Genomic DNA, 19,446 nt, shown 5'->3' on the forward strand with positions numbered 1-19,446 from the left:
TTCATGGAGAGACTCGGACTGTTCTATATTATTTTTACTGACGATAAAAAACCTGAACCAACCATGTGTAAGGTTTGTAGGTAGGAGTAAAAATAATGATGAATATTTAAGATAGAGATTCTTTTAAGCCTGTTAGTGAAACTTTCTGACTTTGTTACCCTGTGTTGGTTTGTTCATTTTCAAATGTGTAATTTTAAACATACAAATTGCACTATAGCATTGTCATTAGCATTCAGCATTTAGAGCTGATACTTTCATGTTTTTATATGTTTAGCTACATTTAAATATATTAGTTTGGCACTGTAGTTTGTTGCTTGATGCGTAAAACTAAGATAGCATAACAGAAAATATTATTCCTGCTAAACTTACACATTACCATTGTCATTATAATCATATTAGCATGCAGATGTTAGCATTTTGCTCAAAGCACGAGGGTCATTTGGAGACGTTTGTGTGGCTGACTTTTATAAATTTACATTTAAAGATATTTGAAACAGTTTGGCAGTGTAGTTTGTTGCTTGCTAGTGCGTTAAAGTAAGATAGCATAACATAAAACAAATATTATTCCTGCTAAACTTACACATTAGTAGTCATTGTAAGTATGTTAGCATGCTGACATTAGCATTTAGCTCAAAGCATGAGGGTAACTCAGCGATGTTTGCCTGGGTGATACCTTTATACTTTAACATGTTTACATTTATTTCAACCAGTTTGTAGTTTGCTAATGCGTTAAAGTAAGATCATTAACATAGTAAATATTATTCGCACATTACATTGTCATTGTGATCATATAACATGCTGATGTCAGCATTTAGCTCAAAGCATGAGGGTCACTTGGAAACATTTGCATGGCTGTTACATTTATACGTTTACATTTGGGGCAGTGGTGGCCTAAAGGTTAGAGAAGTGAGCTTATGACTTATGCTGGCTCAATTCCCCAGACCGGCAGTATGAACCAGGGAAAGTGAAGAAGCAGTACTTGCCCCTCCCTCATTACCAAGACTGAGGTGCCCTTGAGCAAGGCCTTTTAACCCACCTACTCCACAAGGTATTATTGAGAGTTGGGGGTATTGGGTGTTGGCCCATGTCAACTTACAGTTACTCATACATCCCTTCTCTACTGTAGGGCTGCAGCATAATTTCAGTTTTACAACACATTTAGTTAGAACTGTGCCCTGCATGAAAAAACGTAGCCCCTTCATCAGTTTGAATGAGACTATTGAGGCAGCTATGGTACCACCGCAGATGGTTCAGGCAAAATTAAAAAAAAAAGGCAGGCAGGCGTGTGCAGTAATAAAGTTGAGTAGGGCTTAACTTTTGGCAGAACACATGGCAATGTCATCTGGCAAGGGTAGATTACTACCCTACTTTACGTTTAATCTGAGTACTGTATTCCTATGTTTACCTCCTAATCGCCATGACAAAAGATAAAATGACTGCTGCTGTGCCACTGTGAAATCCTTCCTTGTAATATTATAAAGCTTTGCGCAGTGTTTTGGTGTCTTCTCAACTTTTAACCTCATAGATCTATTTCTTCAGCAGAACTTCCTACATTGCATTTCATCTTCTGAAAGGCACCTAAAGCAACACACCCCCACCAACGCAGCCCTTGCTTGCAGGGCTGTTTTCAGTCAGAACGCCCACGTAGTCTTGTTAATGTTTTTGTTCAACAATGGAGCTGTATGGCACAGAGGAATAAGCTATATCAGGCTTTGGCTACACATATAATACTTGTTAGTAGGATCAGTTCATTGTTGGTTTTTCATGGGGCTTATTGACAATAAGAAAAATATAGAACATTTCCAGACCTATCCTTTATGTTTATCCCTGCTACAGTTTTCTATCTTCTCCTGGCCCTGATTCCCTCATAGCACGCTTACTCTTGCTCTCACATCCAGCCCCTCCTTCTCTCCCTCCATCTCCTTCCTCTCTCCCTCAGGTGCTCTTGAGTTCAAGGGCTCTCAAAGCCTTTTCCTCAGCGGTCAATGGCTGAGCGACACCCCTTCAAATGGAGAGAAAAGAGAGAACACTCTGGCTGCAGCCTCCCACTAGCGCAGTTTGGCCCTAACCTCATCCAGTCAGCCTTTTTATTGCAACACCTCGGCAGTCAGCAACACTCCACAGTCAGCAGCAACAAAAGCCCAAACAGTAATGTCCCTCGCATCTGCGTATTCTAAGCAAAAATAAACAAATAAGTCAATGATGGGTTTTTTAAGAGGCACTAGTCTGCCAGCTGTATTTGAAGAGATTGTCTAATGGTGGTACAACTAAAGAAGTTTAAAGTCTACAGCAAAAGTATGCACTTAAGGAATAAATTTAATCCTACTTGACTTTGTGTAAGTTATGTAGCAAGGGTGTTAAAACAGAAAAAGGAAAAATTAAAGATGTATGAGCTATTTGAAGCTAAAAATGTAATAATACTAATGACAGAGATCAATCTGTCATCTAGTCACAGTTTCTAGAAAGATCAGCAGAAGACAAAGATCTCTGATCACATGTATCGCTCTCTCTCTCTCTCTCTCTCTCTCTCTCTCTTTTGGGGACATTGATTTACATTAATTTCCTGGAGACGTACCCTAACCTGAACCCAAACAAAAGAATCAGCATTTTACCAACTGGGGTCTTTTATTCCCTTTTGCACAAGCTGCGCCCAATCAACTGGTCTTAAGCCTGGTTTGTGTCCCTGAAAGTGACTTCAGTCATACACACACAGACCATGCCTGTACTAGTGTGTGTAGTAATATAATTTTTATTTGTATTGCAATTTTCAAGAATCAAAGTACAAATGACAACTCAGGCAAAAGTCATAAACTGGAGAGGATATTGTAGTATTCCCATAGCTTAGCATTCATCTTTGTGTGTGTTTGTGTGTTTTCATGTTTGCGTGTGCACAGACCTCTGTGATCTGATTTGTGGAGACTGATGGCTCTCTGGGCAAAGCTTGACTTTGTCATTGGAAAGAGCAAAGAACACATTTTACCCCGGAGAGAGACATCTGTCTGAGTATTAAGTTTTGCTCCCAGACTACATACTGTTGTGTATGTGTGTGGTATTAGTATGTGTGTTGCTCCTGCGGCTGTGAAGAGTGTGTGTTTCATGGGTGAGATTTTAAAATCATGAGTCTTGGGGTTTTATGACCAGAGGTCTTTGTGTATTTCCTGTAAATAACAGAGAGACAAATGGGCACACCAAAAATCTTAAGTGACAGTGCAAAAATAACACCTGCAATGTTCATAATACACTGTAAACAACAAGTTTCTTTGAGACAAGCTCCATATCTCAGGGCTATTTTCCTCTCTGCTACTCACCGTTGCGATCTATAGCGAAGGGTGTGTTTGTGGTGGTGATCTGGTAGTTACAGATCTGGCTGTATTGTGGCGAGCAGTCCTGGTCAGTAGCCTCCACCTGCAGTATGCTGTCGTAAATCTTGCCCTCTGTCACCGCGGCGTGGTACTGCGGCTCCCGAAACACCGGGGCAAACTCATTCACATCGTTGACCTGAATGTGCACCACCGCCCTGCAGACAATAGGGGGTGACAAAGCAGAGGAAAGTGTTGGATATTTTGTCATCTACATAAGGTGTTATGGCATTTATGACATTTTTTAGTCCAGTGTGGCATAAGGGAAATAAAAGGAAACATTAGATTTCACACAGCGATATAGATGAAGACCACATTTTTAAGTGTTTCAGTGGGAAGTATGAAAATGATTGCTTTCCATAAATCTACACCAAACATGGGACGATAATGCAACTGCTTGATTTTTATTGGCAGAGACTCATTTAAAAGGTGCATTCCACCAATTTAATTTACATTTTCATGAGTACTACTCAGCCTATGAAAATAAATTTGCCTTCTGTAAGCTTTCCAGAGTTGGAAACAAAAATATATCAGCTTTGGCTTAAGATTTCACCCAGTCTTAACTTCACCCAGGTATAAAACTCAAATTGGTTCTCACAATGATAGCCACAGAAGTACACACACACACGCAAGCGCTTATAACTACACATGATACTTAAATTCAGTGTTTGAGGGCAGAATTCACTCCAGGTGATGAATTAGTTTGGTAAGCAATAGTCACATTGCGCTTTGTGTGATAGTCTCTCTGACCTGACCCTGTGGATTGCTTTGATTGTGTTGTTAAGGTACTGTATAATAATCCCTTGTATCTACTATAGCCTCACACACAGTGAGTCATACCCACAAAACTATACTTATTAATCATTCCATAGGTGATCTATCAGCAGTGATTCATGTTAAGTCAAACATAATGAAGAATAAAAAAATATAAAAAACACACCATTCATCACATTAAAACACCTTCATCAGTACTCTCAAACAGGCCAGACAGCAACAGATTGCATAATCAATCCTTCGATTCGTTGACTGACAACCAATGATGGATGACCAAGAGGCTGGGATAATGCAGTTTTAAACTTCAGAATAGAAAACCCAAAGAAATGCTTTACTTTAAGAGACAAAAAGGAGGAGAGGAGAGGTTTACAGGATTAGCTGGTGGGAACGGGTAATGACAGTACAATGATCCCATTAAAATAAGCTGAAAATATCTTTCTAACATGTGGTCGGCTGGAGATGGAGACCAGACAACAAAGAGAAAGACAGTGAAGAGGCAGAGCCCTGGCAGAATGGATTCCCACACTGCCTTATCTCTCCCCGTCACAAGTAAACAAACATAGGCGACCATTTGTTTTGAGCCTCCACGCACAAACAGTTGCACGATTAAATAGTTCAATTGAAAACTGGAAACACATAAACAACGGGTGAAAAAACATACAGAACAAAGAAATGGGAGAGATGCAGCAGTGGCTATAACTCAGTACTTTTACTCAAGTGTGTTCAAGTAAACTTTGTACTTTACTTATGACAATTTATGTACTTTTCCATAAGTAAACTTTTAAATGCAGCAGTTTGTGTTAATACTGTGTCACTGCACCTTTTACTTAAGTGAAGAATTAGAAGACTTTACCACTGGACACAGGTACAGAATGAACAATCAGCACCCAGATGTCAGTGATTAATCTACTGGGCTTTAGGACTGGCGGCTTGTGAACAGCAATCCTAACAGCAGTCGAGGATGGTGATAAGAAGCACTGACAGATGATGACACCACCCATGTGCACACTAAATCCCTCAGCCAACCTTGTTTTGTCATATTAATGATGCTCTCCCATAAACATCACCCCCCCTGCTTTGCCACACTACCCAGTGAGGAGGGAGCAAACATATGTTCCACTCCTCTAGGGCTTGTTTGGAGGGACTGCTGTATGTGTCTGTGTGTGTATACCTACACACAAATGCATGATATCCAGCTAAATGCAATAATTGTGAATATATCTCATTGTTAGTCTGAGTCACTCTGATAGCTCACATCTGGCGAAAACAGAGGCCTGTGTGTGTGTGTGTGTGTGTGCATGCATATGTGTGTTTTCGTGTTGCTGGAACCTTGCCAAGCTGTGTCCATGACCGCCATCCTTCCCTGTGACAGGCCCCAGCTCATAAGCAGGGCATCCAAGATGACTCAGAATGACAGAAAGACAGCGAGGGGTTAAGTGACCCCCATGGGTGCGAGAATGACACTACTAAACATAGCAGATTAAAAACCTGAGTCACAGAGATGGCTAACAAAGGGAACAAAGTCAAAGATTATACAAATTACATCACTCACTCTAATGAATGAGGACATCAAATTTAAATTGTGGACTGTGTTCAGGGATCCCACAGTGGTCAAATGAGTGGGGTAAAACTGGGTATAAATGCAAGAATCTGCACAAAATCATCTAATAGACACGGAAGCATCAACATTGGTACATGACTCTAAAAACATGTGGGTATACTACCCACACATACCAGTAGAAATACTGATAAATTGAAATGCTTGGAAAGTTGGTGCCACTGTACACCCAATACAAATGCAGTACAGTGCACAATACTGGCACAGATGGGGGAGAATACATACATTTTTATATTTGATATTAAATATATGAAAAAGTATATATATATTTTTTTATATTCCTGCTCCTCATACATGTCCACATACAAGAAACGTAACCCCAAATTGCTCCTGATGGCTGTGCCAACAGTGTATGAATGTGTGACTGAATGGGTGAATGTGACATGTAATGTAAAAGTGCTTTGAATGGTCAGAAGACTAGAAAAGCACTATATAAGTACAGTCCATTTAATTTAAGACACTAACTTTCAAAGCTCTCCTCAAAGTCAAATCCTGCTGTATCAAATAACCCCACATACGTTTCTGCAGTGGTCACGACTTTAAGACTCTTTAATGGCCAGTAATGCAGATGATTGTAGAGTGCTAACATGAAATAGCACGGCTGGTATTAAACTGTGTGCTACTTTAAGTAAAAGGCAGTTATTATGTTAAATGTTCCAAAAAGATCTGAGAAAGATCACATAATGTACCTGCAAATGTAACACCCAGCATGAATTCAATCCATGTTCATATGTAATACCTGTCACTGGTTCAGCTCTTATCTGTAGTTCCATACAATTCTGTAATGTGCGAAACACAATTGAGTTTGTCTATTGGTATCACGCATCCTCCAGTACTGTGAATGGTAAATGGACTATACTTATATAGCATTTTTCTAGTCTTTTTGACCACTCACAAGTCACATTCACCTATTGACACACACACATGGCAGGGGTGGGCAACCACGCAGGGTGCCGACCACGCAGGGTACCGACCACGCAGGGTACCACTCAGTCACCAGGAGGAAACCAACAACCACTCGCACATAATTGTACACCACATAATTGGGGTTAAGTATCTTACCCAAGGACACATCAACATGTGGACTGGAGGAGGCAGGAATTGAACCGCCGATCTTCCATTGAGTGGATGACTGTTCTACCTCCTGAGCCACAGCTCCCCCTATATGGTATGTTCTATTTTTATTTGAAAAAATGTAATTACAGACTAATAATATTATATTTTTGTTATATTCCTGCATGTAGCAATGGCACTTGTAGAACAAAACATGATGTGATTGATGCAGTGATTCTCTGATTCATTCATGTCACAACATTCTTTACACAGAGAAAGAAAATCTCTGAAAAAGGACTGAGAAGATGTTTGCTGTCATTTTTCAAGCATGTAAATATTGCATGAGGAAATGAAGTGCATGGCAAGCAAAAGCCTCGGTGTGCAGCGGAGATGTATTTTAGTGCCAGGTGTGATTTCAATCCAGCTCAATCATATGCAGACACAGACATCAGAAACTAGCTGCATGTTAATACCAGGTAAGTATTGTTCCCAGCTTATTACATATTCATCTGCACTCATTATTTATCAGCAGCTTCACACAGCCACTCAAACAGTCATTAATGAATTCCCCTCTCTCTCTCTCTCTCTCTCTCTCTCTCACACACACACACACACACACACACACACAGCACAGAGGAAAAGGACTCAATTAATCTTTGTCAAGAATTAGCCGAGAGGTTGAATCATCAATTTCCTTGTGTAAGACTAGAATGGAAATAAAAAACCCTAACTATACCAATGGGATCAAATGCGCAACACAACACAGGATGATAATCTCATCAATATGCAGGGAAATCCAACCTCCACATCGACAACTATCCCGAGGCGTTATCACACAACTCCACGGGGGCCGGTGTAATCTCAATACGAGGTGATTATAGTTCCCCGATGCTGCTCACTCCACAACAGATAGTATGGATCAAATCATTGACGGATGGCTTGGGCTATCATACTACGGAACAGAGAAATATAGATGAGACGATTTGTAGGAATTAAAGCCGCAATCTCTGTTTAACTTGACAACACAGAACACATAGTTTTGTTTTTTACCCTTAACAGAACTTTACAAGCACTGTTAGGAGACTGAAAGTACATTTGCTCGACTCTGCTGACAAACTTCTAAGCGTCTGCCAACATGTGGCGACGATCCTGATCGTGGTTTGAATCGGGGACGGGAACGTGTGTCACTTTCTTCTTTCTGGTAACTGATGCAGACAAGCACAGATGGTGTCGTTCCTGGTGCGGCATATTCATAATTGAAACACGGAGACTATACTCTCCCATTACATTACGTTAGCTGAAGATAATAAACATATTCCTACGCTAGATGTGTGTTTTTTTTTTCCAGGAATAATAACCATGTCAACTAACAGGTTTTGACAGAATGAGGTTTCACTCATATTAGCATCAAGTGTGACAAGCATGAAGTTAAGATTCTTAGTATAATAAAGCTCCGACACATTGACAGGTCTGCTGTATCTGTACAGTCCCCTGGTCTTCTCTCTGTAGAAATGTATCATGACAGCTAATGCTAACAAGGCAAAGCTTTTGGCCTACTTCTTTACTCATAAGCAGGTGACTTTTTTTTGTTTGTTGATAATGTTGAATGTGTGTGTGTGTGTGTGTGTGTGTGGGTGGTTGCCTATGTGTATGTGAGTGTTTTTGTATGCGAGTGGTTATGAGATGCAAACTCGGGCTACCTATCCCCAGCTACGGTATCTGTCTTATTTATATGTAAATAAAGGTATATCAGTTTGAATTTGACGCAGCATTTGGGATTTGTGAGTGTGTGTGTGTGTGTGTGTGTGTGTGTGTTCCTGTGGCTGTCCTTCAGATGGCTGTTAGGTGTGATAATTAGCCTCTCCAAACTGCAGCAAGGTTAGGACATACAGGCCTCCAAGATTCACTAATGATGACTTTAATAACTACTGCGCTGCCAAGCACAGTGTGTGTGTGTGTGTGGAAATGTGTGGAAACGCAGACATGAGAAAAGATCTGTGTGTCTAAATAACATACATGTTCAAACATAGATTTTCTCACATTTGCACACACACACACCACTTGGGATCAGCTCACCCTGTTGTGAATGCATTACCCTGTGACAGCCTCCAGATACTTAACCCCTGGGCCTGTGTTAAATACATGTCACAGTAAGGTGCAAGTTCTCGGAAGGATTATGAATATGACATGCTTTTTAAGGAAGTGAGATGTCCCTTATGCCTAATTACTCCATAGCAACAGTACAACTTGCACAGAGCAAGGTGTGGGGAATGGGCAGGTACAAACAGCACAGAGGAACTTCAAGTCTTCAGATGCTAATTAGTGAGATTATATGGTTGTTTTTCAACTGCACCCATCCCTGAGGCTCAGTGCTCAGGTGTCTAGCTACCCTGGTGAGTTCTGTGATTGCTTGAACTTTCAGAAGGGTAACAACAAATGTTGCTTTGTGGAATTGTGGGTACAGGTGTAATGGATGCTTGGTTGTTATACTTGAAGGTATGTGGATAACTGACTATCTTACATCAAGATGGAGTGTGCAGAACATTCCCTAACACCAAAACCCAGTCCCAAACAACACCCCAGACTTATTATTACCCCCAATTTTACCGACAAGCAATGCTTTATGAATGTAGCTCATAATCTTGGTCCAGAAATAGATCATTCCACACACAATGGACCAGGGATTTCTTTCTTCAGTGATTACTATGATGTGAGAGACTGGTTGAAGAGGATGAATAATGTCTATGCACTGATGTATCCCAGGACACTTAAAATGTCAGTCAATGTTAAAGAGAAGAGGTTTGATATGCCTCAGGGAGCTACAGCATTTGTGGACTTGCTTGATCAAACTTTATGGGTCAGCACAAATTCCAACATTGAAAAAGCTTCAGGTTTTTTTTGTTACGTTCTGAGAGTAATGTCATATCACTGTATGCAAAATGGAACTTGTGTAATCACATAGTTAGGCATGAGAATCGCTCTTGGTTGATCAGCTGTTCCTCCATTTACCCTACAGTAGGTTTTATGTTAGTTTTGTCTCTGTCATTCTAATTTTCTGTCTTTTAAACTGGGCATGTCAAGATATTTCCAGTCCTATATTTGCATTAACAGTTTAAAGTAATGGCAAATAAACTTCAGGTCTGTATTTGGAATATGGGTCAGTGACAAATAAAGGTTGGCAAGATGAGCAATTCAAAAATATCTTAAAAAGTAGTTTTAAAAGCAGCATCAGGTTTGTTAAAATGTACATTTAGTATTTTTGTTGGTTTTATATCATTTGAAAAGACATTTGCATCACTTTTTACCAAAAGTAAGACTGAATGCTCCTGAAAATGTCAAATGGTGTAACCACAAAGGAATGATGAATATTAAACATTTTATCCACCTTCAGTGTATTTAAGTGTATTTATACATATAGTAAAACAAATTTGGTTACTGATTAACATGATTCCCCAGATTAAATGTAATATTTAGAACAATTGTATTTCATTACCTTTATTTAATATAAAAAGTTATAATGTAAGATCATGCCAAACTAGTTGATATGGTGTTTTATTGAGAATGTAGTGTTTTTAAACAAGTTTAATTATTTGGTAGCAAGGTTTTATGGTTACACCACTTAGACATTTTTGCCATAATCCTCTAATATATTCACTCAAAATGGATTAAAAGCAGAAATGTTATGTTGAGTCCACAAAAAAATAATTTGTGCAAGTTATCCATACATTTATTTTCAACTCTTAACCACATGGACACAAAAACCACATCATTGACCCATATACTGCACGAGGGATTAATAATCCTGAAAAATGTGGGAAAATACTTTCCTTCTTGGAAAAATAAAATATTGCATTGGTCCTATAAACCCATCTTGATGACAGACAACATTTGAAGTTAAAACAGGGAATATTTTGGCCAGTATTCTTTTTGTCATTTACAACCAGCAGTAGGGGCGTCGCTATATGTAGACTTACTGTATGTGAAAGGTCCTTGATTGTGTTAAAGATAAAAATAGCCATTATGTTGTAATTAAAGGAAGACTCTGGGGGTAATGAATGTTTATTACCCACTGGCTCACCCATGAGTATTCTTGGACCTTGTAGAAATGACAGCTGATACTGTAATTGGAGGTGGTGATTGTAATGGTTATATAAACATATCACAAAAAGTAAGGACATTTGTGTTTGGTTGAATATGTATTTGTTGTAACAATTCTTCTTGGCAATAAATCTTATACCGTTGGAAAGCCTGTTTATTTCCCTTTTAAATGGTGCCATGTTCGTAAGAAACATGCATTTGTGGAATGAGTATGTGGGTTGCACCCATGAAAAATTTTGCAAAGCAAATTGTTACAACAAAGACATACTCTACCAAACACACATGTCCTTACTTTTTGTGTCTATATTATGGCAATTCCACTTACAGTTACATACCCTCATAGCACTATGGCTCTGTCTCCCCACATAAAACTGCCCTTTGTACCATTTGTGAAGATCTCGAATTTGATGATATAAGGAGAAGTCTTCTCTCCTCTAACAAAGAGCATACTTTCATTTCTGCACGTCATGGGTAAGTCGAAATTGATTTTTTTTTCTATACAGAGCTGAATTACACTCAGTTTTATCTTGCGGTATAGGCAGTGTAATTCTATTTGACCGTGACATTGTGAATATGGATGGAAAGGGTTAACACTATCAAACTTAAAAGGTAATGATTTTACATTTTATTTTTCCACTGAATTGAACACATTCTAGTTAAATGATAAACAATTTTCTGTAGTACTTAAAAGCAGTTAAAAGGTTTTGTGAATGTCTATTTACTGGATCGCTATTATGTTACATCAAAAGGAGGATGCAATGAACCTCCATCACATCTATGGCTCTATACCAAAAGGGCTGAGAACACTTCACAGTTCAGTACAGTTTGGCAGAGTTCAGCTCTACGGTATTTTAGATTCATTTGTGTTTCATTTAAAGCTGACCTGAGCAGAAACAGTCTCAAGGAGTTTAAGGTGAATTCACTCGAGCTTTGCACTTTGCTGACAAGTGACTATGGCTTCCACTGGCAGCCGAGTAGAATATGTTGGAGGGCAGATTAAAGCAATGTGATTCACGATAGGCAAATCTGCACACCGTTATATTGGCGCTCTGACTCAGAAAGGGGCTGCCATTAACATCAGTGTTTATAAGGCCTTCTGTTGCTGCCGTGATCACTTCTGACAAAATCACCCAGGTTGCCTCTGCGTAATGACACGCATTCAAAGTCTGACAAGGCATTTTAAGGAGAAAACAACATCTCATTTATGAGCAAATAATAACATTCCAGTCAGACGGGAGAGACAGATGTGTTCATCCGGGGCAGCGAGATCGTTCATTTGTGAGCAAAGAGGCAGTCTGACGAAATATCCAAACATGAGGATTCAGTGAAAGAGGCAAGAGGACTAAAAGAAAGAAAGACAGAGTCAGACAGCAGGAACTAGCTGAGCTGTAGCCAGCCAGGGATGAAAATTAAAAAAAAAAAAAAGCAGGAGGAAGAAGTAGGGCAGCAGCCAGCAGTAAGCAGTGCAGAGAAGAATAGAGGATAAAGAGAAGTTTAAACTCATCCCGTGTCACTGCTGATCCTCTCTCCTGTCCTCTTTAGCTGCTAATTTTCTTGACTGCTTTCCTTCTTCGGCATTGACGTGTCATGTGTAATTTGAGCAGAGCCTCCAGCAGACATTCCCTCCTCCCTGTTAGCTTCTTTCTAAATCGAAGCGAGCGAGCGGCGCGGCGAAAGGCCAGCCTCATCCTTTGAGAGTTGCGAACGAAAGGACAGGCCATTTAAAATGTTCCCAAATTCACTCCCCCATCCCCCCATCCTCCCCTCCGGCATCTGTCTGCACCGACCAAACTGTGTGTGTGCGTCACAGCAGGCAGTGTGCTATGTTGATATACAGTAATAGTGTGACATAAGCAGTCCCTGGGTGGGTAAGAGGGATATAAAACATGATCAACTGCATGGAAATAGTAGCACAAATCCATCACTTTCTTTCCCTTGTACACATAAAATCACACACACACACATATATATATAACACAGCAAACGACATACAGTAAATACAAGATTCGCTCGACCGATTTTTAAAACTTTCTCCAAGGCTTGAAAACCCCTGCTGCTATAATTCCAGGTTTACTGTGTATAGACTGAGTGTGTGTGTGTGTGTGTGTGTGTGTGTGTGTGTGTGTGTGTGTTGTCTATAAGCTAGACAAGATGATAGATTTCTGTGGCTCTGTTGTTGGCTGAGGTGAGCGGGTTGAGCAGTAAGTCAGTGTGGGGAGGGTGGTGTGAGGGGGGGTGAGGATGGTGGAGATGTGCCGTATACAGCGAGCGGACAGAGGCAGTTGTCTGAAAGGCTGCACAGAGAGCAATTTCAGAGCGAAGCTGCTTTCAGGAGAGCCAACAAGTGACAAATTGTTTTTATCAGCTGACCTCTTTAAAGTAGTCTATTGGTGTTTGCACCGTATCTGTCCTGGCATGGATGGATCTTAGGAAAAAAACACTGGGATCAAGCTGAAGCCAAGAGGAAGAAAACACCATTTGAGTGTTATTTGACTAAAGTTTAACTTTAAGGCAGGATGTCAAGAGCTTTGAGAATGAAAAAAGGCAAACATTGAAATAAAGGGTGTGATAAAGAGTCTTTTTCTTACCCCTGATCATTACCACTGTCTTATGTCTAGCTTGTATTCGATGTTGTATTTTTGATGACTCATTAGATATAGTATTTATTGATTAAGTGACATCATGTCAGGAGTGGAAAATAAGATAATAATTTGGTGTTACTACCTATCCCATGTGTCCCTAAGTAAAAAAAACATTTCCACTCATATTAAATCAGATATTTTGTATATTTGGAATTGTATGAGGATATGTTGCTCTATTAATGCATACAAATGTTCATAATGGTAAACAATTTTACACATTTTATTTGATGAAGAGAAGTGATACATTCTTGTTTTCCCTGGTCATTAACATTGCACATACTAGTTTCTAAGCTGGTCATTTCTATCAAAGTATAGGCCTATCACAAGCTTCAATTCTACCAATCCAGTTCTAATGATTTTCGTTTTTCTTCTAAAGACTCTAAAAAATTCAATTCAAGCCATCCAGCCTCTGTCCTTCCCCAAAATACTGATGCTCAATGACCAAAACATTTGCATGCAATGTCCTACCTGACTAACCAACAGCAACTGAAAACCTTCAATCATGTTCCTATCAGGGGCTTAGTTAGGAATATTTGGCAGCTTTGACTATAAATGTACTTCTTCCTTCTCTGTTGGCATGGTGAGGCTTATCATTTAACTCAAGGACTTGACGTACAGTATAAACATTGTGTCTAAAGCAAACACCACTTCCCACAAACAAACTGGTATTTCTTTTTTTAACTGAACTGGTAGTGAGAATATGTTCACCTGGTGCATGTGGCAGCTATGAGTGATATGATATATAAGCTGAGAGACAGAAAATAATAAACATTGTTTGTTTAGGTGGAAAGCCAGTATATCTGATTGTGTATGGTTTGCCGTCTACACAGCAATTTTTAAAATGCCTATAAAGATACATTAATATATTTCACTTTTTTTTAATGGAGAGATTTGATTTCCCTGTGTCAGGGCTCTTTTCATTTCATCCTCTACACTGAAGCATTTTCTCTGATTTTTGAGGATGATGACTAGGATATAATCACTGATGATGGCTTACAGGTAAATGTGATGAGTTAATGATAGATGCACCAGTAATAGCCCCGGCCATTCATAATGCTTCCACATAATGATGGCTGCTCTGAAGAACCTCGCTAATGTGACACATTCAGTAAAATTGCACCTCTTTGCCATTCTTTTCATTCACAAATCTAAAGAGTGACGGAGCAGACTGAAGTACTCATTACATCCATTTATGACTAACTAAGGGAGTGGAGATAAGAGTCGTGCCCCCGATTCCACAATCATTGAGATCTGTAAAACAGAATCATGCATACAGAGCAATTTGTTGGCAAATGGGTACAAAGAACCAAACGTAAAAGCAAAATTTGAACTTGAATATATTCTAGTGTTCTTTCTATCCTTCGTCACTGCTTTCATTGGCACTCGCACACATGCAGGCAGTTTAAACCACTGTGGTCAATAAAAATATAACATGTTCTCTAACACCACCACTCTCTTCTGGCATAGCTGATAAATTGGTTGGACTTTAGCCACTGTCTAATTTGGTGATAAATTATACATTAAGTGCTACATAATATTATAATAGCATTTGTTTATAAATTATGAAAACTCATGTTTATTTCATTTTCTTTTCTGATATTCTTTGTGCTCTTTGGTATCCAGTGGTTTTTTGTAAGCATGGGACTTCCTTGTTAAGATGCAAACCATAGCCTGGCTCAGTTACAGCCCAGGGACTTTACAATCCCATTCTTTGCATGGATACTAGTGTATGTATATGTAAATGTACTCACGCCCACAAATATCTGCCTTTGTATTCTGTCAAAAATGTGATTTATCAGCTTTTTCACAATGATGACAGAAGGAATCTCTAATGAATGGCTAAATATCACATTAAAAAAAAAAATAGAATCTTAAAATGTGTGTTATCAGTCTGCTTTCAAATGGCCCTGCTGGGTAACCCTTATTGTCTGCTTTACTCACTTGTGGGACTTTTTGCCCTTTGTGCCCCGGGGGCCAGAACCGCAGTCATGAGCCTGAATGATGAAGGTGTATTCCTTCTGCAGCTCACAGTCCACCAGGCTGCGGGCCCTCAGCTGGCCTTCACCAGACGTACCGTTCAGCACCACTGCCTCGAACGGCACCTCCAGCCCGTGGATGTTGAATGCGCAGATCTCCCCTAGAGACCAGAGAGAAAGGGAGAGAAGGAGGGGAGGGATGAGTTCAGTGTTAATCACAGTCAGGTAGAATCCAGGTGGAGAATGAATGATGTGTGTGTAATTAGGTAAATGTATGACAGAAAGCTGCTCTTTAAGAGACCCTTTATGTAGAAAGTAAGCTCTCTGCTAGATACATTTTGCACAGAGCAGCTGTTGCTTGTATGCCTTGCTCAAAGGCTTTAAAACTAAAGGCAAGTGCCAGCTGAAGGTACTCTGGTTCAAATTCAGAAATGTTTTTTATACATCTGCTGTATTTTTCTTAAAAATGCAGAAGAATAATAAGTAGAAATGATTTGGCTCTGTTTTGAAATAGCTCATAATAAGAACAAATAAAGAACTGTCATAGAAACTGAACACTGAGAGCAGATTATAAGGAAACCGCACGTAGCACTGCATTGACTTAGAGATGATGAAATCAAGAAAAAAAAAAGAATGTGTGGCTGTTGGAGTTAGCCATAATCTATTTAAATGCAACATAGATCCTTTTATTTCATTTGTTGCACAGTTTTATTTGAATTGCATGCATGTTCTATTCAAATGTATTTATCTGTATTATTTTTATTCTATTTTTAGTTAATTATGTTCTTCCTCTTCTTTTTTTACTCATTATCTCAAAGTCAGTGTAATCTGATGGCATATGTTTTCCTTGGGATCTGCTGCACTATGTATTCCATTTCTATGACATGAGCTGCATGATTGGCTCTGATTACATACACCTGACACTTTATCTGTTTAGCAGTGGTCAGCTAGACCCCAAACACTGAGAGAGGAACCAGCCAAAACATCTGGGTCTGGTACATAGTAATGTAAGCTTTATATTTTAAACTCTAACCAGTTTATCCTAAAGCAAGTTCCTCCATGATTTCTCTATTACAGATGTTTCCGTGCAGATGGCTTTAACATCTGCAACGGTGATAAAAACTAGATACATTTCAACACGCACTTAATTCAAGAAGTGTGTGTACGCAGCAGGAGAGCAGAGCTAGAATAAGGAGACTTTCACTAAGTTTCCTCATTGTTCAGTCACCTTGGGCAATTCCTGTTCCCACTTTAGTGTTATGTATGCTATGTGGAAAACAAACCAAGATACACACAGAACACAAGAGCAGAAAGTCTCACAGGAGCTTTATAAACAGATCAGACTCACATTCCCACCCATGCACCCTCTTACTTTCTGGTCTAATTGCTTTTACGAAAAACCCCCCCAAGGACATTCCTGCCCACCTGCACTGCTGTTGGTCCCCCAATATTCTGAAATCCACACACACACACACACACACACACACACACACACACACAGAAACATGCAACACAATTGAGTTACACGAGGCTCACACAAAACTCCGCCAGCTCAAAGTCACCCTTCTGGAGAGATATAGAGGAAGGAAAATCCATTTAAATCCAGAGGCTGACAAGAGCAAAACAAAGGAGCGAAAAGGCGGCTGACATTTATTAGCAGACCGTGTAAAGAAGAGGTCCATTTGTGGAGTTGGAGAGAGAGAAGTTCTTTTTTTTTTTTCTTAGACTTGATGTCCCCCTCACGCTTCCACTAGTAGGATTTCAGGAAATCACTTAACGCACCGGGCTCACACTCTGACCTGTGACGGCTAATTGCACTGATATCACTTAAACTAACAGCAAAGACTAAATTGGATTCCCAAGCAGCTTTGTGTGCACATTGCTCCTGGCAAGTTCTGATAAGAGCAACTTTATTTTCTACCGCCCCCCCCCCCTTTTCTCTCCCCTTTCATCCTGTTCCGTTATAATCCTCCCTCCACTTCTTCCTCCACCCTCCTTCCCCCACTGTTGGGTTCAGGGGCTCTGAAATGACAATTTGTCCATAGAGGCGCTATAGGTAAAATGATAAAGAAAGAGTAAATGGAGGGAGGGGGGGAACAAGAAAATGAGAGAATAGGGGGGGTGGAGTAGGGTATGCTGTAGGGGTGTGACGAGATTAAAACGTGACGATATATTCTCGTTGAGGTGAATGATGTCTCGCGAAGCAATATTCAGGGCACGCGCAAAAAAAAGAAAGAAAAGATGATGGGTTTGCTATCGCTCATTTGCACGTCATGTCTTCTTTTTATAATGTCAGGATCATTAACCTTGTTGCAGCTTCTACCTGCTGAGTAGATCTCACAGTTATAAGTATGAGATGGGAGATGGGAGAGTAGCAGTGGTAGGTTGACCTCAGGTCACCGAGAGCCTGATGTAGGAGGAGCAGGGAGTCTAGTGCAGCTATGGAAGCCTAATGATGCAAAAAGTCAATGAGTCACACTACCAAATTATAACACAATTTATATGTTGTTCTAATTGTGTAGGTGTGTGATATAGGTTTTGTGCATTTTCTGTGTTTTTTATTAGCAATATGTTATAATTTGTGATTATTTGATTCTTATTTATTTAATTGTTTCTACTCTTTATAATTCACTTTTTGGTATTTGTGATTGTATCTAACTTTTGAATTTATGGTTGTTATTTCCATAAATACCAAAATGATCTATCTATGAAATATCTATCTAATATCTATATGGGAAAGGCTTTTACAATGCTTGCATAATGCATATTTAAACTTAGATAGTAGAACTAAAGTGACATAAATTATAAGATGATTAGTTAAAACATTTCAAAATGCACCTGCAAAATGCATTTTGTGACTTTCAAATAAAAGAACAGTCATATATTTCCTCATTGAAGTTAAAACCTCGTCTCATTCTCGTGAACCCAACATTGTGTATCGTCTCGTCTCGTGAGCTGAGTGTATCGTCACACCCCTAGTATTCTGTGTTGTCTGAACAATGACTTATCAGAGTTAAATGGACCCTCACATTATGGAGAAGCATGGCTTGCCTTGGCATGGCAGGGAGAGCAAAATCATAAAATGGCATTGAGCAAACGGTGTGCGGTGGGGAGTGACAGAAGATGCAACAGTTTCAATGTGCGGCTTTCCTCAATAGTGCACCACTGTACAAAACAGGCAAAATGGAAAATCCATCACCGCTGGAGCGAGAAATAAATCCAATATACAAAGGCAAGTGCAGAAGCTTCCTATCAGGGCAAATATGCTGAGGATATGCTGATGGCGTGTGCCCATGAGGCCGGGCGGCCCAAAATGCTCCTACTGATTTAATTGTATTGTAGCTGATGGAGAGCTGCGAGGAGGGGGGAAGAGGAGGGGGGGGGGGTCAAGGTGAGCTGCACTGACCGCAGGAGTCTGATCTCCCTCTTATAAGACTCAAATGAACACTCCGACGGCTACGGGGGCGACGGACCGGTAGCTTTTTCTTCCTCTGCGTCCGTCTATCGCTTCACTCCAGACCTGATAAGTGTTCTGCCACCCTTGGAGAGGCAAGGATGGCTTGTTGGAGGGAGGGGAGTGCGGAGGGATGAGGTTGGAAGCGCTGGCCCCCGGCAGCAGCAGAGGAACAGATGTTGGGCGGCTGGCACTTGGCAGAGGCAGAGAGCTCACAAACGCTAATTACTGCGCTAAACTGTTAGCTAAATATGTGTCTCCGCGTCACATTAGGCTTTTAAGAGGTAGATTTATGGTCAGAAGGAACTCTGTCTTCTTGAAGGGGGGCTATTTGAAACTAATGGATGCAAACTAATGGATATTGATGCTCCAGTTCAATTTTTTATTAATTCACATCATCAGAAGGATCAGATCCTACTTGTCTGGCTTAGGCTATTATAATGTAATGCATTGACTTGGGCAACTCTGGAGA

The 19,446-nt window shown here is 40.0% G+C and overlaps 1 protein-coding gene across 1 annotated transcript in view; it reads right to left on the reverse strand.

Moving 5' to 3' along the window:
* The window catches only part of LOC128359798 (calsyntenin-2-like), a 137,623-nt gene that overhangs the window by 76,505 nt on the left and 41,672 nt on the right, over nucleotides 1–19,446 (reverse strand). Inside the window, exons 3-4 of the mRNA XM_053320122.1 lie at nucleotides 15,486–15,681; nucleotides 3,309–3,517 (exon numbers count right to left, since the gene is read on the reverse strand). Of these exons, the coding sequence (XP_053176097.1) occupies nucleotides 3,309–3,517; nucleotides 15,486–15,681 (405 nt within the window). The remainder of the gene's footprint in view (nucleotides 1–3,308; nucleotides 3,518–15,485; nucleotides 15,682–19,446) is intronic.

Source organism: Scomber japonicus, chromosome 6 (assembly GCF_027409825.1).
Source record: "Scomber japonicus isolate fScoJap1 chromosome 6, fScoJap1.pri, whole genome shotgun sequence".
Classification (NCBI taxonomy): domain Eukaryota; kingdom Metazoa; phylum Chordata; class Actinopteri; order Scombriformes; family Scombridae; genus Scomber; species Scomber japonicus.